This window comes from Amphichorda felina (genome assembly GCF_050947745.1).
Source record: "Amphichorda felina strain 45539 chromosome Unknown scaffold_9, whole genome shotgun sequence".
In the NCBI taxonomy this organism is placed as follows: domain Eukaryota; kingdom Fungi; phylum Ascomycota; class Sordariomycetes; order Hypocreales; family Bionectriaceae; genus Amphichorda; species Amphichorda felina.
In genome coordinates, this window is record NW_028145041.1 from 435,860 (window position 1) to 462,773 (window position 26,914).

Genomic DNA, 26,914 nt, shown 5'->3' on the forward strand with positions numbered 1-26,914 from the left:
TTTGCACCCCAGAGCGGCAATCGGATATTATGCCCCTCCCCGGCAAGGAATGGCGACGAATTCGTGTTCCTCACCTCGATTTGGCTTCTCACCCTCCATCCCTCCTAACCCCCATCTTGCCGCCCCTCCAACTTCGGATGCCAGCAGGTCACAGGTGCGGCCTTGCGGGGCCACAAAGGTACACCGACGTAACCATGCCTCGTTGATTTTAGCCAAGTCCGATGCGACCTCGTTGCGCACAACGCGTGGTCACCTATCCACGCGGGTTTTAGTCACTCGCAGCGGCTCAGCTTTTACTATAGTACGGTAGCATTTACTAACTCGCGATGGCCCTGGCGACAAGAGGCCAAAAGCTGGGGCAGCAAACCAGTACAATGCCGAGGCATGCGGCTTTTGGATCGAGTATCACCAGCTGGGCAACCTCTTCGAACCTATCCGGATCCAAGCGGGGAACGCCTGGCAATCTGCGATCCTGCAGTGCATCTCTTTGGGCAGCCATCCATCATCTTGTATTGCCCCGCACCTGACAAGGGTTATCTCCAAGAACTACTCTGATCGACAAGTCATCTCGGCTGTTGTTTTGTCGACGTACTTACGGATACAAAGTACGAAGTACCAAACCTCACCAGTCTCGTGTCAGAGATCCAGCTTGATTCTAGCCCTACGGTCCTCTTTCCGTGCCGTCAGACGTCCAGGTGATGTTCACAGCAGGCTTCGTCACTGGTGGATATTGCATAGAAGCAACCCGAGTTGGATCACATATCCATCGCCATTGGTGGCTGGTGATTCCCCAATGTCTTGCGTACACCACAAGGTCGCATTTACAAGGGCCCGGCTGCAAGGTTAATACCCGTCTCCATCACTTACAAGGTGCTTGAACCGGATCTTGCGCTCAAGTGACCATTATTATTATCATTATTATTTGTTGATAAAAGGGGGGGCATGGCCGTTCTGGATGGCCTACCGTATTCGCCCCCCTCGACCTCCCACCACGGCTTCAAGCGGTTCTCGTTATTATATTATTATGAGGCACACCGCACCCTCGTGATCACCTCTCTTATCTCACCGGCCAACTCGGCATCGTGACAATGGGTCTGGCAAGTGTCACAACCCTTGCCTACGCCGTGTCAGGCTTCCTGGCAGTGGTTTCGGCAAGCCCAGTTCAAAACACCACCGCATCCGACCTGCCCGATGGCTTTTACGTACCAGCGTACTACCCTGCCCCCTATGGCGGCTGGGTGGACAGCTGGGCAGACAGTTACGACAAGGCCAAGGCCCTCGTCGATCGTATGACCTTAGCCGAGAAAACCAACATCACGGCCGGAACTGGCATTTTCATGGGTAAGAACCCCCCAATCAGTCGCTAGAAGTAATGCCATGAATCTGCTAACACCAGTGTGTCAGGGTAAGTTGAACTTATATCGAGAAAATTGACTGGTAGCTAAATATGGTGCAAAGTCGCTGCAACGGTAACTCGGGATCCGCGCTTCGAGTAGGCTTCCCCCAGCTCTGCCTCAACGACGGTGCCGGCGGCGTGCGTCAAGCCGACAATGTGACCGCATTCCCAGATGGGATCACCATCGGCGCCACGTTTGACAAGAAGCTCATGTACGAGCGTGGAAAGGCCATTGGTGAGGAGCTCCGCGGAAAGGGCGTTCACATCTGGCTAGGCCCCTCAGTTGGGCCACTCGGGCGAAAGCCAAAGGGTGGTCGTAACTGGGAAGGTTTCGGGTCCGACCCGGTGCTCCAGGGCTTTGCCGCTCGGGAAACCATTCGGGGAGTGCAGGAACAAGGCGTTGCTGCGACCGTGAAGCATTTTGTTGGCAATGAGCAGGAGATGTACCGCATGTACAACCCTTTCCAGAAGGCGTACAGCTCCAACATCGGTGAGCCCCATATCTCTATTCGGGAAAAACAGCATATTCTAATCAAGGACGCGAGCAAGACGATCGAACTCTGCACGAGCTCTATCTCTGGCCATTTGCCGAAGCAGTTCACGTTGGCGTCGGCGCTGTCATGATGGCCTATAATGCGGTGCGTTTGAAGAGCAGTGCGTCATGTCTCTAGCTAACCCCCCTAGGTCAACGGTTCTGCATGCAGCCATAATCCCTACCTCATCAATGGCATCCTGAAAGATGAGCTTGGCTTTCAAGGCCTCGTCATGACAGATTGGCTCGGGCACATGTCTGGTGTTGACTCTGCTCTGGCCGGATTAGACATGGACATGCCTGGCGATGTCCAGATTCCTCTCTTTGGCGGTTCTTTCTGGATGTACGAGCTCACTCGCGCGACTCTCAACGGCACAGTCCCCATGGATCGCCTCAACGAGATGGCGACCCGCGTCGTAGCCACTTGGTATCAGATGGGCCAGGACCAGGGCTTCCCGAAAACAAACTTTGACACCAACAGCAAAAAGGCAGAGGGCGCCCTTTACCCTGCAGCCTGGCCTGCATCTCCACATGGGATTGTCAACGAGTTTGTTCCGGTCCAGGCTGACCACGACGTGATCGCTCGCCAAGTTGCCCAGGAAGCCATCACGCTCCTCAAAAACGAGGATGACCTTCTTCCGCTTTCAACTTCGCGGCCACTGAAAGTATTTGGCACCGCCGCTCAAACGAACCCCGATGGCATGAATGCTTGCGCCGATCGGAACTGCAACAAAGGCACCCTCGGCCAGGGATGGGGTTCGGGAACAGTCGACTACATGTACCTCGACGACCCCATCACAGCGATCAACGGAAGGGCCAGCGACGTGACGTTTTATAACAAGGACAAGTTTCCCAAAGTTGACGACCCGACAAAGGATGACGTTGCCATTGTCTTCATCACATCTGATGCGGGCGAGAATCAATATATTGTTGAAGGAAATCACGGCGATCGTGACGCCAGCAAACTCTTTGCTTGGCACAATGGAGATAAGCTTGTCAAGGATGCCGCAGAAAAATACAGCAATGTCATTGTTGTGGTCCAGACGGTTGGTCCAATGGAGCTAGAGGAATGGATTGATCTCCCTTCTGTCAAATCCGTTCTTTTTGCCCACTTGCCAGGCCAAGAGGCCGGTCAGTCGCTGACGAATGTGCTCTTTGGAGACGTTTCGCCATGCGGCCATCTTCCTTATTCCATCACCTACCATGAGAAAGACATGCCTCCGAGCGTCACGGACCTTATTGACAGCGCGTTCCTCAACCAGGCACAGGACACCTTTTCCGAGGGCCTGTACATTGATTATCGGTATCTCAACGACCAGAAAATCAGGCCCCGTTTTGCATTTGGACATGGCTTGAGCTACACAACCTTCTCCTACTCCAATGTGACTATTGCCAAGGTCACGGAGCTCGATACTCTTCCCCCTGCGAGGCCCAAGAAGGGCCCAACACTGGATTACTCGCAGTCTATTCCTGAGTATAGCGAGGGAGTGGTTCCGGAGGGGTTCCACCGCATCGGCCGATACATCTACTCCTGGCTCACCGAGAAGGAAGCGAAGGCCGCCGCCGCCGACTCGGACAACGAGTACGACGCCTACCCAGATGGATACAACACGAACCAGAAGCCAGGCCCCCGCTCAGGTGGCGGGCAGGGCGGCAACCCCGCCCTATGGGATGTAGCCTACAAGCTTTCTGTCACGGTTACCAACGAGGGATCCAGGAAGTTTTCCGGCAAGGCTTCGGTGCAGGCATACCTGCAGTTCCCGGGGGGCATCCCCTACGACACTCCGCTGATTCAGCTCCGCGACTTTGAGAAGACGGCGGAGCTGGCACCAGGGGAGAGCGAGACGGTAGAGCTGCGCCTGACGAGGAAGGACGTCAGCGTGTGGGATGTTGAGATCCAGGACTGGGTGGTGCCCGAGGTGGATGGCGGGTACAAGGTGTGGCTAGGTTCGGCCAGCGATGACCTGGGTACTGTGTGCTACGTCGATGGATTGGAATGTGAGACCAGCGTTAAGGGACCAATTTAAAGACATAGTGATAGTTGATGTCGAGAAGATGTTCGTTCTCATAATCGATGTGGATTATATATCTTGCCGCTTGGACAAGCGTGATCTAAAGATCCAACAAATGAACCCCCATCTGTTCTGTATATGTAGTCGTACACATCTACCAGACCAATCTTCGGTCCAATCCCTACGCACAGGGATTTTTCCTACGCTTCAGCGTTTTTCCTTCCCCTATCGTACAGCCATCCTCACCCCCTGGGGCACCGTCTCCCTCCTCATTGCGCAATCTCCCTCCGGCCCTTCATCCTCCTCCTCAGCAGAATCTTACGCCCCGTCCTGCTGCGCTTGCGCGCGAGGAAGCCCAGCCGGCGCTTCTGCACGAGGCGCGTCGCCCTGATCATGGTGTTTCGCGGGCCGCATCGGATCGCGGCGGCTGGGTCCGTGAGGGCGGGATGACGCGTGATGGCGGACGTGGGGACGATGTCTACGCCGGCGGTGGAGGGGGTAAAGGTGGTGGGCGTCGGGCGGAAGGCGGAGGGGAGGACCGTTGGACGGAGGGGGGAGAGCGTTGTGAAGGTCCTACTGCGACGGGTTAGTCTTGGATGGGGGAGTGATTGGGATTGGGATAGGGGGCAGACGGACCTCGTGGCAGTAGATTTGGCGACGGTAGGTCGCACCGCTAGGCGGGTGAATGAGCGCGTTAGGGCGTTCATGGCTCTAGATTGACGTTTATGACGGGCAGGCGAGATAGACGTTGAAGGTAATCGGTTAGAGGTTTTGGTGATGGCTGTGGATGGAGTTGAGAAATCTTGATCAGTCAGCCGAGCGAGGGGCCCTGATTGGCTGTCTAGGTTACCCTGTATCCAAGGCTCAGCAACCTCCATGGCTGAGATATATCATTGATGAATAGTAATTTCATATGATTTGTGTCTGATGTATGGTTTGGAGAAATAGATTATTGAAGAACTATTGAGTATATTATTCTCGTGTAATGAGTTCAATTGATTGATGACCAGGTATTTCAACTCAATGTAACATCTCCCGGCTGAAGTGTATTTCTGAGAGTTGACGTGGTGATGGTTTCGCTAAAAACTAAAATTCCCTTGATACTCTAGTAGACTTTAACTATTGCGATGTAAAAGTCATTTCTATCAATATATTCTAGCTATGTTGCCACTATCTTGGCGTCGTGATATAGGAGGAACAAAGATGGCTCCTTGACATCTTGAACCTGGCCAAACTGTGAGCTGTAGGTGTGTTTTGTGTTCGAGTTATACGGTCTTTTTTTCAGTCCAGTCATCTAACTAGGCATATTTGAGCTCATCCCTCAGTCCTCCGTATGGTATCTGGATCCAGTCTCCTAGAGCCTGGTCCCACCACGGCTGACTCTGTAGCTCAGCTAACTCCATGACCATCTTGACCTCGCCGAAGTAGTTGACGCCCCCCTTCTGCCGGAACCCCAGCTTTTCAAAGAGACTTCTGCTCCCTTGGTTCTCGGCTTGAATCTTGACCATCAGATTCTTGAGCGCCGCTCCCGTCTGTCCACCCTTCGGCCCGTTCATGACATACTCCTCCAGGATGAACCCTAGCTGCACCTGAACGTACACCAGCAGCGCGCAAACCGCCGCGGTCCCCATACCGGAGCGGCGGTTATCCTCGTCGGCAATCATAATGTCCACCTCGCCCGTCAGCCAACCCCGCTGCTCCTCTGCCTTCCTGTCCGCGTCCTCATCCTCATCGCCCTCGTACGGGTGCAGGAAGAAGTTGACATCCCCGACCATGCGGTCCATGCGGTCCAGTGTGCTCATGCGAATAAAGTCCACATGGCCCATGCCACCTAGAGAGCGGTCGATGGGCCGGCACACGATAAAGGTGAGCTTGTCGTGGGCTCTGCGCCACTCGACCTGGTTGCGGTACTCCTCCTCGAGGGTGAGCTGCTCTGAGGCGGTGGCAGCGCGGATCTCCTGTTTTCCAGGTTAGTGAGATGTCGCCGTATGAATATGCTGGGGCAAGTTGTGGATAAGGGACGCACCGGGTCTTGCATCCAGCCATGGTACTTGGCGACGTGGTGCCCCTCGTAGGGAACGAGCAGCACCTTGGAGGTGGATATCGCTGTGGCGAGTGAGCGGACGATGCCAAAAATCAATTGGCATATTGTGAGTGCATACCCGTTTTGCTGTTGAGTCTCATCTTGTCTGTGCTGGTTGATTTGAGAGATGTGTGTGAGAATGTCAACGTTGAGCCTGATGGAGGGGCAAAAGTGCGACCAAAAAGCCAAGCTTCATGATTCATCCACACCCCGAATAGCGTCCATTGGCAACAACACTATTGTGTAATAGCAGCCTCTAAGAAGACTTGGTATCGTCATGCTGCCTGATTGAGCTATACATTGAGATTATAATAGTCTGGCAACCTACTGTACAAGCCCCGAATGACCACTAGCCTCGGATCAACATGATGGAGGAGGGCTACAATTTACCTTGTTTGCAGTTTGGTACAGGGCAGTTGGACACCCTGGCTTACCGTTGTTCTGGTTTCCGATCACGCGTGCAGCGGCCAGAATAGCTCATAAGTGGTTGTATACATTGGTCGTAGCCGCTATCGTCGTACATCTGGCCCGCTATTGTCTATCGTACAAATTCATACAAGTTGTAGAATACTCGTCTACTAACGCCGCTGCGCGCTTGGAGGCCTTCTCACCTAAGGCTTGCGAGACCCCAGCAACTTAGCCACGGCCTTGGTGCCTATCCGAGACTCCATGGCAATGTACTCGTGCACCGCCCTCAGATTGGGCATCCCCCCGGCCTTGTGTACAACTCCCCTAAACGCCTCCTTGACCTGCTCGTCGGTGAGCTCACCGGCGGGGACGGGTGGGAAGATGGTTTCCCAGATCTTCACCCTCCCAAGGGATATCAGCTCCTCTTTGGTTAGGCCGTAGTCGGTGTCGGCGCCGTATCTGGCCCAATCCATCGTCCGTCGCTTCGGATGCACTTGCATCTCGTCGAGCAGACGGCTTGCCTTCGAGGGAATAATTGGCTGGAGGAGGATGCCGGCTATCCTCAGCGCTTCGGCGCAGTTGAAAATAACCCAGTTGCGGGCTATTCCCTTCTCGGGGTTGCCACCCTGGGGGTTAAGATTCCAGGGGGTCGTGTCGCTCACATAACGATTCGTCTGCTTGATTAGCATTCCTCCTGCAAGGATCTTGGAGATGGACTACTCACCGAACTCAGAAGAGTGTAAACATGGCTGATAGCAAGAGAAATCTCGTTCGCGTCCATTGCCTCCTGGAATTGCCCTGGAATCGAGCGGAGGGTCTCCTCCAGCTCCGCGTAGTGAGTCGCGGGGCTTTTGGGTTTATTCAAGCTCTTATTACTCTCAAAATCTCCGCGGGCAAAAGCATTGACAGCGTCTCTGGTTATCCAGGCGTCAGCCGATTTGGGCCGGAATATCCGGTAATAGAGGTTGCCTATATTGGCCATAAGCTCTTTGACATAGACCGCGTGGATGACATCGTTAGAGTAGTCTGTGTCCTTTTGAAGAGAGCCATTGCGCATGAGAAAATATCGCAGCGCGTCTTTGCCCCAACGTTGGACCGCGAAGAAAGGGTTTACCACATTGCCGACCGACTTGGACATTTTGCGATTCGACATCTTCCAGTGGTTGTGGCACAAGATCTTCTTCGGTAGCGGGAGGCCGAGACCGAGAAGCATCGCCGGCCAGTAGACTGCATGGAAACGGATAATGTCCTTGCCAACAACGTGCACATCGGCCGGCCACTGGCCCATATTCTTGTTGCCACCCTTCCAGTGGGGATGCCAGTCACTCCCGTAACCGGCAATGGTAAGGTAGTTGACGAGCGCATCGACCCAGACGTAAATTGTCTGCTTCTTGTCCTCAGGGTCGCGGATACCCCATTGTAGCCGCGTATGGGGGCGTGTCACGGACAAATCTGACAGGTTGTTTTCGACCCAGTTCTGGACCTCCTTCATTCTGGATGCAGGCTGGATCCAATCGGGATTATCGTTGTAGAACTGAAGCAGCTGGTCTTTATACTTGGTTAGGGGGAAGAACCACGTCTCCTCCTCGACCCATTCGACCTTGCTCATGGTTTCTGTGCTCACCATGAGCTTTACGCCAGTCTGCGGATCGATGAACGGCGCGACCATCTTTTCCGGGTAGAAGCACTCATCGTCAACGCTGTACCAGCCGGCATGAGTGCCCTTGTACAGGCCCATCGAGCTTGGCAGGTCATGCTTGAGCTGCATCCAGAACTGCTCCACCGATCTCTTATGCTTCTCCTCCGTCGTCCGGATGAAAACGTCCTGGGAGATGTTCCCTTCGGTCGTCAACTCCATGAACTTTTCCGCGTTGGTGTCGCATAGCTCTTGAGGGGTGATTTCTTGCTTGGCAGCCGCTTGCTGAATCTTCATTCCGTGCTCGTCCGTGCCGGTGCTAAGGAACGCCTCCCTGCCCTTGACCTGCTGCCACCGTTTCATCACGTCTGCGAGAATCATGGTGTATAGGTGGCCGATGTGAGGTGCTAGAACTGTGTTAGTTATCTTCACGGAAGGCTCTTCGGAAATAATATGAGATATACCGGCATTGACGTAAAATATGGGCGTCGTAATATAGAAGGGCTTCTCGTCTTTGGGCTCTGGAGCCTGCGGGGAGCTCCCAGAACTACTCCAGCGGCACTGGGCGGCCAACCGTGGGTGCGCTCTCAATCTCCCAAAGCCATACTTCGAAGGTGTGAAGCGACCACTGCGCAACCCCCGTAGGGATCGTAGCCCCGTGGGAATCATGGCGCCTTCCAGAGCTTCACAGTCGCGATGTCGAGTCACCGATCGTCGGAAGTGGAACGAGCTTGGGAGTCGCGACTCTAAGAAATTGACTAGCGATAACGTACAGTGCGGATTAACCTCCTGGATAACGTTGCCATTTCCGTCATACCTGCAACGGAGCAAAATAATAGTTCTCCTACAAACGCGACACCACGGCGCAAGAGTGCCAAGTATTTTATTATGCCTCTCCCCAATACCGATGTCGAGGTAAAGGCCTCGAGCGAGGGTACTCTACGCTATGCCTGCTACCTTGTCTTGAAGATGCGCTGACTTGCCCCCCAGCTGCCCAGAACTTTGTCAGCCGCTACTACGAGGCCCTCAACCGTCGCACCGCACTCCTCCCCTTCTATGTCAACTCGACAACCCGGTATTCGATCAAGGCCGACATATCCATAAATGGCGCGCAAGTTGAAACACCGGCGGACTACTACAATCTGCTCGAGGCGCAAGGCGCTGGGGTCCACTACGAGGCCGAGTCAATCGACACGCACGTCGTGAACCCATCGTTCCAGTACAACGCGCCCGACAACATCCCGAACCCCGACAAGGTTGAGCGGACAGGCGGCCGCATGAGCATAGTGGTCACAGTTATGGGCAAGGTCCAGTACGGGAAGGGCAGGGAGGCGCCGCGCAAGATGTTCAATGAGACGTTTGTGCTAGTGCCCAACTGGGAGGCCATGCAGAGGAACCCACCGGGCGGGATCAAGCAGTGGCTCATCATGTCACAGAACTTTAGAGCGCTGTGAGTGGCAGTCTCAAAGATGGGCAAGAGCGAACAACAATGGGAGCGACTAGCAAAGGGGACTACTGCGAGTCTGGAACCAGCCGAGGACGAGGACCCTCGGTTCCTGTGACCGCGTCATGGGCCGCGAGCTCGATGGGGGTCCTAGCCATTCCCACAAGGAGCACTGGGAAGAGGGATCACCGTTACCGAAGGACCACCCGCCAAAAAATACTACAGAATGGCGACCGGGAAGCTAGCAGGGAAGATGTTAGCATTTGATGGAGTCGGTACGGATACACTACGTTTGGTTACTCGCACCGCACGCTGTCGCTCTCCAGTTTGGATCATGGTTTTACCCTTGCATGAATGATTGAGAATAAAACTAGAATGAACCAACTGCATTAAAGTGACCGTAAATAGCACCTCCTAATGAAGTATTGTTCACTGTGATCTGAGCTTGATGCCCCTCCCAGAACAATGTTAGTACTAACTAGAATTTACCAGTGTTGGCGGGGTACAGAATTGGGAAGCTCCAACATCTTTCCCTGCATTTGGACGCGAGACCGACTTGAGCTCAAACCCCACCATCCCATCAATCCCAATCACCGGGCCCAGACCATGCCAGCCAAGCCAAAAGGCAGCTCCAAAGGGTCCGCCAGCACTGATCCCAAAGGTAACTCCTTCTAGCCCTGCGCAGTACTCCGCGCCTTCTGCTCATTCAACTCCAGGTGCCCCCGAACCATCACCCGAGACCATCACTGAGCGTTCGACCCAGCGCTTCTACCAGACGAACCCGCTCGAGAAGCGCCGCGAAGACGTTGGTCTCCAGGGCCTCACACCTGCCGAGCGCAAGACGTATAACTACGCCAGCCTTATCATCCCCGTCTCCCAGGACAAGGTCCCGCTGTCTAACAAGGCCGAGCGCGAATACTGGAAGTCGGTCACCAAAGAAGCGCTTCCTATTCGCCGTCTACGTAGGGACTACAACTGGGGCAAGGATAGAAGTGGTCGTGATCTTGGCACGTACAAGATTGCCGACTTCGAGCAGCGGAGTCTGAAGCAGGCGCGCCTGACGGCATTGGACATTCTGCACCGCCAATTCCTGACCAAGAGGGACGTGGCGCGGCGCGAGGGTAAAGAGGTATCAGAGGAAACTATCGAGGAAGAGAAAATACGCAGGAAGGTCATGGCGGATCTGAGAAGGGAACTCTACGGGGAGCAGACGGGGTCCCTGGCGCAGGACCCCGCGTGGGACGATGTGATTCCCATTCCACTGAATGAGCCCGAAGGGGCCTTGGCCCAGATTGCCTACCCGGACGATTACGCTGAGGGTATGTAAACAATCGATCCAGACTTTTCCAGATAGCTCTAATAACGTTAGCCGTGTCGTACCTACGTGCCGTCATGGCCGCTGAGGAGTGCTCTCCCCGGTGCCTGCGCCTCACCGAGCATGTTATCTCCATGAACCCGGCCCATTACACTGTCTGGCTGTATCGCTTCAAAATTGTGAAGCATCTTGGCCTCCCCATCCCGGACGAGATTGAATGGCTCAACCGGGTGGCTCTGGATAACCTTAAAAACTACCAGATCTGGCACCACCGCCAGCTCCTCATGGACTACTACTACCCTACTGTCTCTGAACAGGGTCCCGATGCTGTCAAGCGCCTCGCCAAGTCTGAGACAGACTTTATCACCAAGATACTACAGGAGGACACCAAGAACTACCACGTGTGGTCCTACCGACAGTACCTCGTCGCCAAGCTCGGGCTGTGGACCCCCGGCGAGCTCGGTGCCACGCAAAACATGATTGAGGATGATGTCCGCAACAACTCAGCCTGGTCCCACCGCTTCTACCTCGTCTTCTCAGATCCAGGCCACTCTACCCCCGACGCCGCGCCCACGGTTCACGACCCCAAAGTACCGGCTGACGTCGTCGATCGCGAGCTCCGCTACGCTAGGGAGAAGATCCTCCTGGCCCCTCAGAACCAATCTGCGTGGAACTATCTCCGCGGCGCGCTTGCCAAGGGAGGTCGCGGGTACGGTGGCGAGGTTGGGTTTGCGGAGCAGTTCGTTTCTGGCTTAGGGGAGGAGGGCGAGCAGGTCAAGAGTTCCCACGCGCTGGACTTGCTGGCGGACGCGTACTTAGAGGACGGCGACAAGGAGAAGGCGAAGCTGTGCCTGCAGAGGCTGGCGGAGAAGTGGGATCCCGTGCGTGAGGGATACTGGAACTACCGGGCCAAAGAACTGGAGAAGGCTTAACTTCTTTTACCTGTAGACACGCGGAAGCTAGAAGCATGTTTGACGACGATATTACGACCGGTATTTTCATCTAACTGCCATTCTTCTGTGCCTCTCGAATCCACGATGATGCTAGTTGGTTCGTCGTGGCTGCCTCGGGGGGCGTTAGCCATACTCGAACTTGCCCCTATGGCCTCTAGTACAATGTGTAAGGCGCCCAGCAGGTAAAACAATTTGGAAGCATTACGGTTGTCGCAGGTAAGGTAGGTGATTACAATACTAGAAGATACCTAGGTGCCTCCTTGTGAAAAGACGCAACCATTTTGAACTCCAAAGAATCCCAGCGAGCTCTGCTTTCACCCACCCACCTACTTACCCACCAACTTATCTTACCTACCAACTTCTCACACGAAACTTTCGAACAAACAATGCCACGGGCTGCTTCCGTCCTTCCGCTATCTCCGTATCTCTAGACAAGATGAGTACACGGGTTGGCTGCTCGTGAACCTCCTCAGCCTGGACAGCAGACTGGTCTTGTGAGGATCTCAGACCTGATGAAACTAGGGGCTTGTCATCTACGAACCAGGCTCCTGGTGATAGCACTCACTATACTAATACGCACACAGTACGTCGTATGCGGACGGGCTTGTTGGTGATCAATGTGGAGCAAGCTTGGCGGTCTCATCGAGTTGTCACTCGAGCAGGACCTAACAACTATTAATGTACCAGTCTCTCGGGTAGACCTACAGGCGGGAGGCATGTCTCCTGACTGGCCAAGTTCAGTGCTTTGTGAAGCACGATAACTCAGCTAGGTATCCTGAAGCCATGTGTTTCCAAATTTGGACGGCTGAGGCTAGACCTGGCCCCTATGGAGAGGGCCGTACACTTTCGTGACATGGTACGTCGCTTGCTCAATGCGGGTGATGATGTTCTAGCACACGACTACCATGAAGCGAACCATACCGCTGGGCCAGCCCCCGACTCAATCACGCAAGGTCAAAAACCTCCCAGGTCGACAGTCGCCCTGGCGGAATCTGGCCAACTTCTTCGTCCTGGATGCTTTACTGTTGTTTTTGTCGATGCTGACAAGGCTGAACGCGAGTATAGATTGAAACAAGGGTCACAATATCCGTATCCGTACTCCACACTATGGATGACAAGGAATGGAATTGACCGTCAAGGACAATGGGCTGTGCTTGAGCTGAGACAAGGATTATATCCTGTTAGCCGCTCGCTCGCGGATGTCCAACCAATCCCGTTGGCTACTGATTGATTGTCTGACAACCGTCGGCCGACTTGTTAACAGTTGAGACCGACGACCCCAACCCTCCCTCCAATGTACCGCACATTTTGTGCTCATAGTCCTTGGGGGGTGTAGGGTGTTGGCTCTCTTTGGTTTCATCCCAGTACGTCGTCGCGCCACGGACTCAGCGCCAAAGTCTCCAGGACGCGCACGGATACGGGCAAAAATGCGGTATTGCCAGACCTTTGAGCGCACTCTCTCGATATAAAAAGCCCTGACAATGGGGTGGACAAACAGACAACTTAGACTTGAGACATGGAGTCTTGGGCCCTTGGGGAGACGGATTCAATCTCCAAAGCGAGAGCTTGCCACCCCCTTGGCTCCATGTGCTGGAGGCGCCCCCCCCCCCCCCCCCCCCCCCCCCCAGGGCCCAATAGTCCAATATTCAAGGTTACATGTCACGCTGCATGGAGTTGCATCGTCTCGACATGGATAGTGGCTGACCGGAGAGGTCGGCACTAGGGGCACCACCGCATCAGCAGCAAGGCCGCTGCGTCTTGCTTACAAGAAAGTATACCCGAGTTAGGATAGGAGATCTAGCAGGGCGCATATTACTCCTATCAATTTTCTGGGTTACGCTTGCAATCGTGTTGGTAGACGGCCGCCACTGTGAAACTTAGCAAACCACGTTCGGCTCCTACCCATAGGCAGTGACCGTCCGCGAATAGCCGGAAACTTAACCAGGAATAGAGGGTTCTATGACACTCTCAGTCTTGTCCTCCATACAACTTGACCTGCCGGTTGGCTGGTCAGTTGCAAAGGACACCTCGACGGCAGGTTTGACGCCAATGGACCGGCGGTCGGACAATTAACACTGTTTTCGCAGGCATCCTCATAATTTGTACCCCTAAATCCACTTCAAGCAAGCCTATCCAGACGTCGGAAACCCGAAGGGACCTATTTCTCGTCACCTATCGCCAACCCCTCGTCCATCACCGTCGACATGGTGACACCGACCGGCGAACCCGAACCGGGAACCTCGCCCTCGAAGCACTCGGCTCTAAATCAATCAATAGCATCGCCAATTTCCTCTAGAGACCCGTTACCGGAATTGGTCCCTTCCACTTATGAAGAGCCGTTAGAGGCAGAGGTGAGAATCGGCAGGTCTGCGCTTTATGCTGGACGATGAGTTGATGAATTCGTCTTTTTTTCTCGTAGGGAGGAGACGATGACGGCGGCAATGAAATTGACGGCGATTCGACGCTGGGGGTGAGTGATGCTGACATGCATGTCCTTGGGCCGATTCCTAGTCGTGATGCTGACGTTGACCACGCAGGACGACAATCACTCCGTTTCAACACATTCTCTATCGTCGAGTATCTTCAATCAGCGTATAGAAAATGGAAGGACCTATCACTCTTATAAAGAACATAGTTCGTTCTCGTCAAACCGTCATAGACCTCCAAATTGGCTAATCTCTCCCCGCCATTAGTTAATTATGTTTTACCGAATGACGGTGTAAGTGATGTCTTGGGCAAATAGCCCAGGAGTCCCCAAGGCCGCGAAGACGTCTGCTAAAACTACTGGGAAAAAAGCCCGAGCGAGATCGATTGGGTGAGTGCGCACATCCCTGATGTCTCGCAAACATTCGGCGCACACGACTTTTCATCTCCGAGTCAATACGCGATGCTACCAATGCCTTGCCTTCTAACTCCGTGCCAGATCTACAGCATCATATTTTCCGGCTCACTTTCGGGGGTAGTTTGTATTTGTGCCCTGCCGGCAGGCATGGATCAATTCGACGTTGCCTGGATGCCGGAACGGGCACTGGACTCTGGGCGATGAACTTTGGTTTGTATTACGGCAGTCGTCTCCCTGAATCCTACACTGACTGTCTCCTAGCGGATGAGAACCCTGGATCGGAGGTGATTTTCCCCTTTATCCTCGTTGCATTCAACCGTACTCATAACCGAACTAGGTTGTTGGAATCGATATCAGTCCCATTCAGCCAAACTTTGTCCCTCCCAACCTATACTATCAGATCGATGACCTCGAAGACGACTGGTCCTTTCGATATCCCTTTGATTTTATCTTTGCTCGCATGCAAAGCGGCTCTTTTGGCGACTGGCCACGGTTCTTCCGACAAAGTCTCGAAAACCTCGAGCCGAAAGGTTGGTTCGAGGTTCAGGACATTGCCTTCCCAGTGCAGTGCGACGACGGGACTCTTGCAGAGGATTCGTATCTATACCAGTGGTCTAGCTACATGATTCAGGCGTCTGAAAAGATCGGTCGGTCGGGCAGGGGGCCGGCCTGGTATAAGCAACAGATGATTGCCGAGGGCTTCGTCAATGTCACCGAGGTTGTCTACAAGTGGCCCATGAATCGTTGGCCAGCAAATCCCCACTACAAGAATATAGGTAGGGGCTCCTTTCTGCCCCCATAGGGCTATATTGACTATTATGTTAACCATGGGTAGGGTTTTGGTGTCATCAGAACATCGCTGGCGGGCTTAGTGGCCTCAGCTTGGCCCTTTTCACTCGCACTCTAGGTTGGAAGGCCGAAGCTGTTGAAGTATTCCTGGCAAGGGTCCGCGAGGATATGGGGAACACTAATATTCACGCTTGGTGGCCGATGTACGTAATTATGGCCCGTCTACTGATACCAAAGGAGGCCGGCTAACGTATCACAGACATGTGGTCTATGGGCAAAGACCAGGCGACTGAAGTTTTGCACACTACTACGGAGCAAACGGTTACGCCGTGGTTCCCGATGACAAATGCGCGTGTGATGAGCTAGATGGGTCTAATTACTTTGCAACGATTTCAGGCATATATAAACGGGTATTCAATTCTTGTGGCACTTAGGCCCTTTTATCTAGGCTACCGAAACATTTAGTTCCGGAGGGATCATCTGGCAAGCCAATGCTAAGCCAGGAAAGGATCATATATGGCGATTAAGAAATAGTATGTGGACACCGTAAGGTAAAAAAAAAAAATCTATGTAGAAGCCATCATAAGATCTGCTATCTGTTGCTAAATCCCATTATCCGCCCTCGCATACTGCGGGTGTGTAAAATCCTGTACCAGAATCCCAATATACTCCCTAGTCGCCTCCCAACCGCTGCTCCGCTTGCTTCAACTCAAGACAATGAACGGCGTGACGCCCTCTCACCGGCCCTCGACGCGCCAGAACTTCCAGCCCTCGCTCTCACCGCCGTTCCTGTGCACCCCCACCAACTTCTCCACGCCCTCAGTGCCCTCGGCATTGAGGAACCTCTCCAGGTCAATCTCCATGCCGCCCTCCTCGTCCTCCTCGGTGCCGTTCTTGAGCACTGCCGGCCACAGCACGCCCACGCCGTCGCCGCCCAGCGTCGTCCGGAACTGCCGGTACCCCTCGTCGGCGAGCTGCGTCTCGAGCCTCTCCATCTTGGCGGCGGGCACATCCGGGTGCAGCAGCGTGATGGAGCACCCGCCGCCGCCGGCCCCCGTGAGCTTGGTCCAGCCGATGCCCTCGTGGTCGACGAGCTCGCGCACGCGCTCCAGGCGCGGGTGCGACACGCCCAGGGAGACAAGCAGGCCGTGGTTGATGGTCATGAGCTCGCCCACCTGCCGTAGGCTGTCCTCGTCCTCCTCGTCAAACTGGGTGTCCTCGAGCAGGTCGGCCGCCGCATTGGTGACGCGGTCCATGGCATCGAGGATGGTGCCCACCAGCTTGGGGTGGGTGTTCTTGAGCTTGGCCACCTTGCCCACCTCGTGCGCCGTCGACTTGGCCTGCTTGGTGTCGACGAGCAGCAGGGGCAGCTCGGGGAACTCCCACAGCGGGCGCACGGTGGGGGGTGTGGTGGTGCGCTGGAAGACAACTGCCTTGCCCTGCGTGGCGACGGTGTTGTCGATGCCCGAGGGGTTGCCGTGGATGCACATCTCGGAGACAAAGGCCCAGCGGTTGATGCGCTCGAGCTGGAGGGAGGCCTCCTCCTGGGGCTGGTCGGGGTGAGGGCCGGCCAGGGTGCGCAGCTGGATGAGCATGGCCGCGGCGAGGCAGACGGATATGGAGGCGCTGCTGCCCAGGCCGGCGCCGATGGGGATGGTGGAGCGCAGGGTGTAGACGCAGCCAGCGAAGGAGGGGGAGGCGAGGGAGCAGAGGAGGTAGAGGAAGGCGGTGACGGAGTGCCTGTGGATCTTGCGGATTTCTTCTGGGCAGTCGGGGGAGACGGCATCGATGTGTGGTTGGAGGGCAGCGAGGAGGTCGGGGTCGAGCTCGGTGACGAGTGAGTAGCAGGTCTTCTTCTTAGAGGGCTGCTGGAACGCCTCCCATGGGAGTTCGTCAATGTTCCACGTGTGGATGAGATCGACGTCGGGGAACCGCAGCGAGATTGTGCGCTTCGACTTGGAGAGGGTTGTGACATGCATGTAGGATCGAAGCGATATCGCCGCAGCGATGGCAGCCTGCGAACTGGTTGGCGGTTAACTGGCAAGCGGGGAGTGGATGGCATACCTTGCCGTGGACGACAGAGTGCTCTCCCCAGACAATCACTTTGCCTGGCGCCGAGACCATGAAGGCTGGCGCCATGGGGCTCGAGACTTTGCGCTGCATCTTGAGTCGCTGGGAGAGCGGTCCGTCACCGTTGATACGGGGAACACCGTTGGTGGGAGGCGCCATATCAATCTGAGCACCCATAGAGTGCTGTTATCGAGTCGGGATCCACCCGTGCGCCTATGTTACTAGTCGTTATCGATCGTTGACGTCGAACGCCGTTCGTGGAAGAGAGCGTCGCGCTGTCGTTTGCGAAAGGGAGTTCAATCAAGGGGCAGAATGACGAAGTCGGAGATGGGGCGAAAGGAGAGTCGGGAAGGCGGTTTGTCGTTAAGATAATAGATGGTATACAGAAGATCTGATGGGACAATAAGCGTAATGGCTCCTAATTAGTACTGTGTAGCACTGTCATAGACAAGAAGATCACAGCCACTCAATGTCGTACGATGTTGCATCTAGGGAGGCAGTGGAGTAATTTCTGGCCGTCGATCTGAGGAAACTCGGGGAAAGGATACACCCCCTGGTGTTGTGGGGCGTCAAAAATACGCCGAACCAATGCTGTGGGATTGCGCCGAGCCAGTGCTGGTGATTTTTTTCGAGACCCCCTAGTCCCCCATGGCTGCTCTGTAATGGACGCCAGTGGATTGGGAGATGGGAGCTGGGGTGAGACAGTGTGACAGCGAGCCAGTGAGGCCGTGCGAGAGCGGCCACCCACGGCCTAAATAGGCGCCATTTCGCTGATTCGGGGCCTGCGGACCACCACCTACGACGTAGTGCCTCCAAAGTCGCATCAGTGCCGCAATAATAAGTCCGACCGTCCATCACAGCCAATGCCATGGGTTGGGTGAGAGTATAGCTTCTATCAAAGCCCTTTAGGAAACATAGCAGCGAGCATTTGCTCGTCTACCGTACGCGTAAAGTAACTCCAACCGTGTCCAGTGACACGACCATGGCGTGCGTGGCAACTGTGGGGGATAAATAAACTCTCGCCCAAATCGAGTGATGACGCGCAATCGGTTGTGAAGATGAAGGTCGCTGACGGCCGTAGATTGGCAGCCATCATGGTAGGGGCACCGCAAAGTGCTTCCGACCTTCTCTCTCCACCCATGCATTCCTAAGACCTGGGGAATTCCAATCCGGTCAAATACTCGAGCTCTCCCATCTCGCCGTCTTCCCCGTTTCCTCCGCTGTCCCGCTGGTCTATTGACCCCGGAATATGTGTCGAACAGAGTTCCATCAACTTCAGTCGGCGCAACGCAACACTTGAGCTGCCTAACGTTAGAGGGGCTGCAAACAGCCCAGAGTACGAATGCGATCGACTGCCTGTTGACACTACTCGTCATAAGCTACGTCGCAGACCCGTCTCCATTGACCGGGCCAACCGCTACGAAAGAATCAGCCCTTAACCCGAACTCCACGATCACAATGACTGTCACCGAGTTCGCGCTCATCAAGCTACAGCCGTCCTACGACGAGCTCGAGCTCTATGAGTGCTTTATGCAGTTGCTCGAGATCCAGGATGAATGGATTCGACGCCACCAGCCTCACCTGCTCAAGGCTAACAAAAACAGCAACCTGAGCAGCGTCTACAAGACCAAGTCCGATCCATCTTACCTGCTCATCATTGCACCGTGGGACTCGCCCGATGGTCACCAAGAATGGCTCAATAGCGAGGAGAACAAGGCCGGCATGGCCGAACTGCGCCGGTACATTGCCCCCGGCGACGACTCGGTACTCCTGTTCCACATGGAGCCCGCAGGCCAGCACAAGGGGCCGCCACCGTCGTTTGTCCGCCATACCTGCTTCAACGTCGACCGCATATTCGTCGAGCCGGGCGATAAGGAAACAGTTCAGGCCAAGTACCGGAAGGTGGAGGGCGCTCTGCAGGACCTGAAGCTGGAGGACCAACTGTGGGGCGGATGGAGGATCGAGAAGCCGGGGGACACGGAGGAGCTGGTCGTCTTCTCGTCGCATTCCAAGTCTCCTTTGGAGAAGGCAGTGCAAAAAATTGGTCTGACCCAACGAAAGGAGTCATACTGCTTCCACCACATAGTAGGTTAGATTGCACATGGAAGAATACGCCCAGCTCAAAGGAAAAAAAAAAGAATCAACCCCATTGTCACATCAGTCGTTGGCCGTGGCGAGGTTTGGTTTGTCTTGAATCGTTGGTTTTTTGGTTGGACTCTATCCGAGCATGGCTTTTCAGCACATGAAATGCAAGGTATCCCGAGACGCCCAGTTCGTGCACGTAAGACCCTACCACCACCGCCTCCCATATTTTACCATTGTCGCTCCATCTTAGTTCTTCTTAGGCACCTCCGAGATCTGCAGGGCTGCAGGAGGGGATCATTGTCAGTATTGGGAGTCGCGGGAATTCAGCTTTGTGCAAGGAGCGGACGGGCGGGCGTACTAGGGGGCAGGCTCTGCTTGAGCTTCTCGGCCTTCTCGGAGTCCTTGAGCACCAGGGTGTACAGGTGCTTCTGGCAGCGGACCTTGAACTTGACGTTGCCGACCTTCTTGTTCTTCTTGATCCGCGCGGCTGTAAGAGAAGGAAAAGTTAGAGACGTTGCTCCTCGTCAGGGAGCGATCCCAAGGGGTAGGATTCTCTCGTCTTCGCGGGTCGGAAAAAACGTACAGGAAGCGTCCTTCCGACGGCAGATCTCGATGAACTGGAATACGGATTAGTTTCGTGGCTTCGCTGGAGGCGCTCCGTAAGAGCAAAAATAATTTACCTTCTTGATATCAGCGACCTCCTGAGGCATTGTGGCGGTTGTTCAATGGATTGGCTGAACTGGGTCTTGTCGAGAAGCGGTTTACGATTTCGAGGATTTTTGGAGGGAATTGAATTTGTGCGCTGCAAGTCGCGGGGCCTGGTGAAAGCACGGGCCATGTGCAGCGCAAATGTGGCACAAGGTCTGCTCAAGCCACATTATCCATTGCCTCAAGCGGGGAGGCAGGGTGTGGCGTCCACGTCACGACCTACGGCATGGAATGTGGCGTCGAACTTACTTGGATGCCTCAACTACAGGTTCGTTGTGGACAGGTTTCATCACGTCAAGGGTACTAGAGCCGGAACTCGTCATCTTAGCTGTTGAAGCCTTTTACTTTTCTTAAAGGCCTAGTTTTCTCTTTTACCTTTCTTCTAACTACCTATCCTTGATTCCTAAACCAAACAGTTTCATCCATTCCATAAAACCCCACCATCACGGAGTCAACATGCCTACACATCTCGACAAAATGATGAAGTCTAAGGTCAGTATTCCAGATCTTGTTGAACACAGGTGGTCTAACTTTCACAGAACATGGTTCTTGGTAAGATTTGCCTTGTGCCCTCGAGGGTTGATATGGGACTGACGCGATAAGCCTTTGGCGGAGCCGTGGCTGCCGCGGCTGTTTATACTATCTGGGGCGGCGAAATGTTCCCCTCGGAACCCGACCCAAAAGGGAACCCAGAAGGGTGGACTCAGGAGGAGTTGCGACGGTGGCTGGCCGCAGTAAGTCAACTGCATCCGAGGGCAACAGCCATGGCTTTTCACTAACCATTTGTCAGAGGAACTTGTTCCCTAGTCCTCATGATACGAGAGAGCAGCTCCTGGAGAGGGTAAATGCCAACATGAGGATTTCCCGGAAGTAGCATGCCCTCCGGCGAAGTGCCTTACGGTGCGGGTTATGGGTCCCACTGCGGCCAAAGCGGCGGCTCTCGCTCGGCAGTCCGGAATCCCGCAGAGACACCCAGAAGTACGTATATATGCGCCGGGTTTCCAAAGTCCCACCTGGGTCCCGGACTTGCTCCCATTCCCCCTGGGCGTGCGTTGATCAGCAACCCAGGAACCTGCTAGCGGCCAAGAGTGGTTAAGTTGACTACAAAGAGATGGACCTTGCTATAAAAGCAAGAGCATGCGTGTTTCCTTCGCAGGGCGGTATGCTGTTGTGCTGCTCCGGTGCCAGTCATAGCCGAGTGATGAAGCCTGCAGCTTCTTGGCCTTCCAAGCCCAACCCCGGTCCGAGTGTTGACTGGAGAGAAGACTTGAAACACACAAGTGTCCGGCAATTACACGTGGCAGTTGTAGCCGTTGAACAGCCTAGAACTGAAGCCTCAAAGAAACAAAACGTATTAATTTAATTCCGATCCCCTTATAGACCAAAACAAAATCACTCATACAACGATATAGGGTAAGAATGCGTGGGATGATGTTGCGAGGCACAGAGTCTCAGGTCTCAACTCCACTGTGAAGTCCTCAACAGACCCACCCAGCGCCCACCAACTTTAAAGACGCTCGGGCGCCCATCAGCGCTTGTTGCCGCTGCACGTGCTGCATCACCCCTGTGTAGTGCAAGGCTCTAGTTAGGCGCCTCAGCAGCTGGAGCTCCCTTTCCAGCGTTCCAGTCTCCAGCGTGTCTCCTCCGCCCCCAGGCTCACCCCCAATTGCGCCTGTCAGTGAACAGGCCTCATCCCTTCAAACTCTCTCCACCGCCAACTCCTCAAGACAACACCTCGCCTCTTCCATCTACGCATTGAAAACGACGACGACCTGCTGCCATGGTCTCCTAGTGCGCCGCACAGAGGCCAGAGCTCTCCATCCCAAGCGACGATTGCCGCATGCGACGCCGACCGGTGACATCCATGGTCTCGACGTCATAAGCCCAGCTCAGCCCAGCCCAAGCCCAGCTCACCAACCCTCAGCAGAACAACCATGGCCTTCCTCGAGGACCCGCGCCTGCGCCAGCGCTGGAACCGCATCGCCCACGACGCCGAGGCCGTCACCGAGAATGCCGCCGCCGGGATCTGGTCCTTCCAGCAGTACTACGTCAACCCGTGCCTGGGCTCGCTACTCGCCTCGCTCGAGCAGTGCACCACCGTCTGCCTCGGCGACGTGGAGGAGCGGCGCCGGCGCCGGCGAGAGCGCGACCACGCCCAGGCCGAGATCACGTTTGACTTTTACGACGACTGGTACGAGGAGGAGGCGCAGAGCGGCGGGCTGCTCGGCGGGTGGGGGGGCGAGGATTGGGACCGTCTGCTCGCGGGGACGGGCAGCCAGAGGAGGCATACGGGGGGCGAGACGTCGGAGCAGCCGCGCCGCAAGAGGGGGATGAGCTACGGGACCAGGGGCGTACGGAGGAAACCCAGCGGAGACGATCCCACAATCATCCCGAGCACGCAGCCAATTGGGTTTCTGAGCAAGCTGCCATGGAGGATGGGGGGGACATTACGTTACAAGCCTAGCGCGGCGAATCTACAGGAACACCCAGGGAAGCATGAGAACGCAGAGGCAGAGCCTTTGCTCGGCGGCCACTCGCCACCCGACATGGACGAGGTTGTCGCCCCCCGGCAACGGAGCGGCACGGTAGGATCAGGCGACACATCAGACTCGTACCGTTCGAGAGGTGATCTATTTCCCAGCGACGGCGAGGGTGAAGAGGATGCAGTTCCGCTGGACGATGAAGTGACATATGACATGGTGCGCAAGGACGACCGGAGCAGCGGTAAGACGCGCAGCAGCAAAGGGAAGCGTCCGGCCTTTGGCATGTCAAGAACAGTATCCCGGACGACAATTGGGTCGCACGGGTCCCGAGAGTCGCTAAGAGTAGCGCGCGCATCCTCAGGGTCGCTCTCGGCGACTCCAGACATTGACAATGTGCCCTCCATGGTGGATCTCCATATGGAGGAAGAGAGGCTCCGGCAGGAGGAGGATGAGAAGATTTCCAAGCAGAAGGAGGCTGCTGCGCAGCTAGCAGCTGCACGGGGGCTAAAGATGGCCAGCACCGAGCTGCCATCCCCTTCGGAACCCAAGCCAGATGTGGCCGACGATGAAATATATGAGCCTGAGCAACAGCCTGCGCAGGAGGACCAGCCGAACCAGCCGGGCCACTCGGAATCAGACCCCGCACGGCCTCGGACAGGCACATCTGGCAGTAACAACTCCACAGCGTCTGCGAAGAATGACGAGTTTGTACCGGCGAGGTTACCGCGTTTTGGGTAACGAATGATATCCCCTGATTTGAAGCCAGCTAGGAGTTGGCGGGCCTCGTTTTCTAGACGTATTTTGACGACATGTGTATTATTGGTACGATTTTCTTATGGGCGTTTGGGACGGCAGTCGTTGTCTAGTACGAGCGCGAATCGGGGCGACTAGTTGTTTAGAGTGAGGGGATGATTACCTCCAGCATTAAGGGGGGGACAATAGATGCCAGCATCAGTATGGCGCATTTCCTCCGGAAAGCTATCGTTATCCCCCACTTATTGCTCCAGCGTGGCTTGGGGTCATTGCCAGGTCTCCGCCTCGGTTATTACGGGCAGATACTGAGACATAATATGGCAAGAATACATTGGGATCCTATCTGAGAGCATCCAGGCCCAACCACCACCAACAGTGGCGATCCTACGGGGAGACAACAATTGGAGAGAATGGAGACACATGCTGGAGACTGATGCAAGGACGAGCTGGTGTCCCAAGTCGGAAGTGCCTCGGCGAATCCCCGCGAACCACTTTCCCCGCGCTTCTCCACACTGTCCCCATCACCCGCCGTCACCGATTCAACCCCCATTATTATCTCCAGCCATTGCCGAGCTATTCGGTGGGCGTTCCTGGATTATGGGCTGAATAAAGACTGTGGCCTTCTCTGGAACGTTCTGTCTTCCTGGATTACATTCCCCCACCGGCCCAATACCACCAAACTTCCGAGATACCCCCTCCCGACTACCATCACAATGGCGCCCTCTGGCCCCATCACGACGCCCCTGACCCAGCTGCTGGGCATCCAGCACCCCATCGTCCTCGCGGGAATGGCGCGCACATCAAACGGGCCCCTGGCGGCAGCCGTTTCCAACGCAGGCGGCCTCGGCGTCATCGGCGGCTTCATGTACACGCCCGACCAGCTGCGTGAGATCATCACCGAGATGAAGGCCAACTTCAAGCGTCCTGACCTCCCCTTTGGCGTCGACCTCGCCCTGCCCCAGATTGGCGGCAACGCCCGCAAGACCAACCACGACTACACCAACGGCAAGCTCGAGGAGCTCATCGACATCACCATTGACAGCGGCGCCAGGCTGTTTGTCAGCGCCGTCGGCGTGCCCCCCAAACACATCATCGACAAGCTGCACAATAACGGCATCCTCGTCATGAACATGGTCGGCCACCCCAAGCACGCTGTCAAGGCCCTTGATCTGGGCGTCGACATTGTCTGCCCCCAGGGCGGCGAGGGCGGCGGCCACACGGGCAACGTCGCCAACTCGGTCCTCATTCCCGCCGTCGTCGACGTCGCCCGCCGCTACAAGCCGCCCATGCTCAAGGGCTCGCCCGCGCTGGTCGTGGCGGCCGGCGGCATCTCCAACGGGCGCTCCCTGGCGTCGTCGCTGATGCAGGGCGCTGTGGGCGTGTGGGTAGGCACGCGGTTTGTCGCGTCGGTCGAGGCCGGCTGCAGCGAGCAGCACAAGGAGGCCGTCGTCAGCTGCGGCTTCGACGAGACGGATCGCACGCTCGTCATCTCGGGCCGCCCGCTGCGCATGAAGGTCAACGAGTACATCCGCGGGTGGCACGCGCGGCCCGAGCTCATCAAGGAGCTGACGGGCAAGGGCATCGTGCCGATCGAGCACGACATGGACCAGGGCAACGACATCGACCTCCCGCACCTCATGGGCCAAGTCGCCGGCTCGATCCAGAAGATCCAGCCCGCGGGCGAGATTGTCGACGAGATGGTCAAGGAGGCCGAGGAGATGCTCAAGCTGGGTGGTGCCTACCTGAGTGGCCGGAGCAAGCTGTGAGACGGTGTGGAGGTGGGTTCTGTGCTGCCAGCGGCGCGCATGTTTGTCAGATGTAATACTATGGACTTTGGGCCTTGTATTCCTGTACTGAAGAAGAAGGTCGATGGGGCCTGAGTGGCATGGAGATGTACAACGGTACGTGACGACTAGGTCAAATGGTAACAATAGAACAATCATCCATATTCTAGAGGCTATCCGAATTCCTAGTGATTGGATATTAATCTCTTCTTTCGTCATAGACGCCGACTTGAGGCTTGTGGGGGTTTCCAACAAGAATTTCAAGAAGGCAGCCGTGACGACCAGGCCATCGTGCGGGTCATTCACTCGATTCTTTCCATCTTTGTAGGTCACATCATCTAGGGATGATGATGATGCGAGTCTTCGATCTAACGTTTCGTTGGCAACCTTCGTGTCGTATTCCGGATGCCCTTGCAAAGTCATGACACGGTTCTTGACATATAGTCCTTGCACCTCGCAAAGGTCGGAGTGGCCAAGCTTCTTAACATTTGGTGGATACCGCGGCACGATATCGTGATGCATCTGATGAAGCGCCTACAATACAAGGGCATTCTCATTAGCGCAGTCCAGCACCTCGGCGGCCGACGTCGTTTCATGTGGTTGGTGAGACGTACCAATGAATCTTTTCCAAAGACTTGTTTCCCCCTCTCTGTGAGGATCATGGGTGTGACGGAAAGCTCCCAACCGGAATCACTCCTTTCTGGCATAACCCCCAATGCGCGTGCGACGACCTGATGTCCAAGGCAGCCAGCCATAATGCGAACTCGCGACTGGTCTTGTAGCAACGCTTTGGTGAAATTGACGAGCTTTGATATCCAGTCCTTTACACCTGGTGTGAAAGAATCGTAGCCTTTGGCCATGACCCAGAAGTCAGCTGTTTGGCTCATTTGTCTGGCCGCCTCCCTGAGAAAGTAGGGCAGGCCCTCTCATGGGTCACACACGACTGCCTGATATGAATATCGCATCGATGGTCTCGATATCTGGATACTCTTGCTTGTTTACCACGTCATAGGAAGAGACGTCGATAATGGCTCTCTCGTAGAGATCTCCTTCTTCGAGTTTTGATGCACCGGCCTCGAAGAACTTCCTCATGATATTTCCAATGGTACCATGATCTTTCCCCATCTCTCCAGACAGCCCATCACATTCCAGAGGACGGCGATACGCAAAAGCGAAGTCATGGTGGCTGATTTCCCAATACTGCGGCGATGATGCTCGGCGTAATGGCCTCTGTTTAGGCCGTCTGCAAGAGCTCCCGGGTCAGATTGCCTTGATGGAGGAATAAACCCTTATTGTAATAGCTCACGTCGAAGTTTCTTCTTCCTCGGTCAACTGCACTCTGCTGCTGGCAAACTTCATGCCCTGTCAGGCCAGTGTCCAAAATCGCCCCAGGGAATCCATGGTGAAACTCTGTGTGCAACGCCCAACCAAGGCGGGATCTAACAGTAAGCACGTATTAAATGACCTGTAGTATTGGGCACTTTCCACCAGAGGATTACTACCAACGAGAATGCCGAGATCAGCACGTCTGCTCTGACAGGGAGGCTCTTCTTAGCTTACTGTATCTCGCAAAGCGTCAACCACGCTGCAGGCCGACCCGCGACCTAGCTTGGCCTTTGAC

At 55.3% G+C, this 26,914-nt stretch overlaps 11 protein-coding genes across 11 annotated transcripts; 6 read left to right on the plus strand and 5 right to left on the minus strand.

The window, feature by feature from the left end:
* Positions 1–1,088: 1,088 nt before the first annotated feature.
* Positions 1,089–3,955, plus strand: ACO1O0_008672 (glycosyl hydrolase family 3 N terminal domain-containing protein; the record flags this gene model as incomplete). The annotated part of the gene is made up of 4 exons (XM_083198036.1): positions 1,089–1,341; positions 1,497–1,886; positions 1,934–2,034; positions 2,081–3,955. 4 exons carry the CDS (start codon positions 1,089–1,091, stop codon positions 3,953–3,955), a joined length of 2,619 nt encoding a protein of 872 aa, XP_083045771.1.
* A 254-nt stretch (positions 3,956–4,209) lies between these two features.
* On the minus strand, positions 4,210–4,647 carry ACO1O0_008673 (bL34 family ribosomal protein; the record flags this gene model as incomplete). Its single annotated transcript, XM_083198037.1, has 2 exons — positions 4,210–4,513; positions 4,577–4,647. 2 exons carry the CDS (start codon positions 4,645–4,647, stop codon positions 4,210–4,212), a joined length of 375 nt encoding a protein of 124 aa, XP_083045772.1.
* Positions 4,648–5,238: 591 nt separating this feature from the next.
* Positions 5,239–6,124, minus strand: ACO1O0_008674 (GNAT domain-containing protein; the record flags this gene model as incomplete). The annotated part of the gene is made up of 3 exons (XM_083198038.1): positions 5,239–5,898; positions 5,967–6,046; positions 6,103–6,124. The coding sequence occupies 3 exons, from the start codon at positions 6,122–6,124 to the stop codon at positions 5,239–5,241; spliced, it is 762 nt and encodes a 253-aa protein (XP_083045773.1).
* Positions 6,125–6,634: 510 nt separating this feature from the next.
* MSM1 (methionine--tRNA ligase MSM1) lies at positions 6,635–8,448 on the minus strand (the record flags this gene model as incomplete). Its single annotated transcript, XM_083198039.1, has 2 exons — positions 6,635–7,105; positions 7,156–8,448. The coding sequence occupies 2 exons, from the start codon at positions 8,446–8,448 to the stop codon at positions 6,635–6,637; spliced, it is 1,764 nt and encodes a 587-aa protein (XP_083045774.1).
* A 507-nt stretch (positions 8,449–8,955) lies between these two features.
* On the plus strand, positions 8,956–9,521 carry ACO1O0_008676 (uncharacterized protein; the record flags this gene model as incomplete). Its single annotated transcript, XM_083198040.1, has 2 exons — positions 8,956–9,001; positions 9,058–9,521. 2 exons carry the CDS (start codon positions 8,956–8,958, stop codon positions 9,519–9,521), a joined length of 510 nt encoding a protein of 169 aa, XP_083045775.1.
* Positions 9,522–10,117: 596 nt separating this feature from the next.
* Positions 10,118–11,758, plus strand: RAM2 (bifunctional protein farnesyltransferase/protein geranylgeranyltransferase; the record flags this gene model as incomplete). The annotated part of the gene is made up of 3 exons (XM_083198041.1): positions 10,118–10,172; positions 10,228–10,830; positions 10,881–11,758. The coding sequence occupies 3 exons, from the start codon at positions 10,118–10,120 to the stop codon at positions 11,756–11,758; spliced, it is 1,536 nt and encodes a 511-aa protein (XP_083045776.1).
* Positions 11,759–16,147: 4,389 nt separating this feature from the next.
* ERG12 (mevalonate kinase) lies at positions 16,148–17,657 on the minus strand (the record flags this gene model as incomplete). Its single annotated transcript, XM_083198042.1, has 2 exons — positions 16,148–17,425; positions 17,475–17,657. 2 exons carry the CDS (start codon positions 17,655–17,657, stop codon positions 16,148–16,150), a joined length of 1,461 nt encoding a protein of 486 aa, XP_083045777.1.
* Positions 17,658–18,938: 1,281 nt separating this feature from the next.
* On the plus strand, positions 18,939–19,574 carry ACO1O0_008679 (uncharacterized protein; the record flags this gene model as incomplete). The annotated part of the gene is made up of 1 exon (XM_083198043.1): positions 18,939–19,574. The coding sequence occupies one exon, from the start codon at positions 18,939–18,941 to the stop codon at positions 19,572–19,574; it is 636 nt and encodes a 211-aa protein (XP_083045778.1).
* Positions 19,575–19,811: 237 nt separating this feature from the next.
* On the minus strand, positions 19,812–20,275 carry RPL38 (60S ribosomal protein eL38; the record flags this gene model as incomplete). The annotated part of the gene is made up of 4 exons (XM_083198044.1): positions 19,812–19,846; positions 19,924–20,052; positions 20,149–20,182; positions 20,246–20,275. The coding sequence occupies 4 exons, from the start codon at positions 20,273–20,275 to the stop codon at positions 19,812–19,814; spliced, it is 228 nt and encodes a 75-aa protein (XP_083045779.1).
* Positions 20,276–22,207: 1,932 nt separating this feature from the next.
* On the plus strand, positions 22,208–23,494 carry ACO1O0_008681 (uncharacterized protein; the record flags this gene model as incomplete). Its single annotated transcript, XM_083198045.1, has 1 exon — positions 22,208–23,494. One exon carries the CDS (start codon positions 22,208–22,210, stop codon positions 23,492–23,494), a length of 1,287 nt encoding a protein of 428 aa, XP_083045780.1.
* Positions 23,495–24,222: 728 nt separating this feature from the next.
* ACO1O0_008682 (2-nitropropane dioxygenase) lies at positions 24,223–25,275 on the plus strand (the record flags this gene model as incomplete). Its single annotated transcript, XM_083198046.1, has 1 exon — positions 24,223–25,275. The coding sequence occupies one exon, from the start codon at positions 24,223–24,225 to the stop codon at positions 25,273–25,275; it is 1,053 nt and encodes a 350-aa protein (XP_083045781.1).
* Between the last annotated feature and the right edge of the window lie 1,639 nt (positions 25,276–26,914).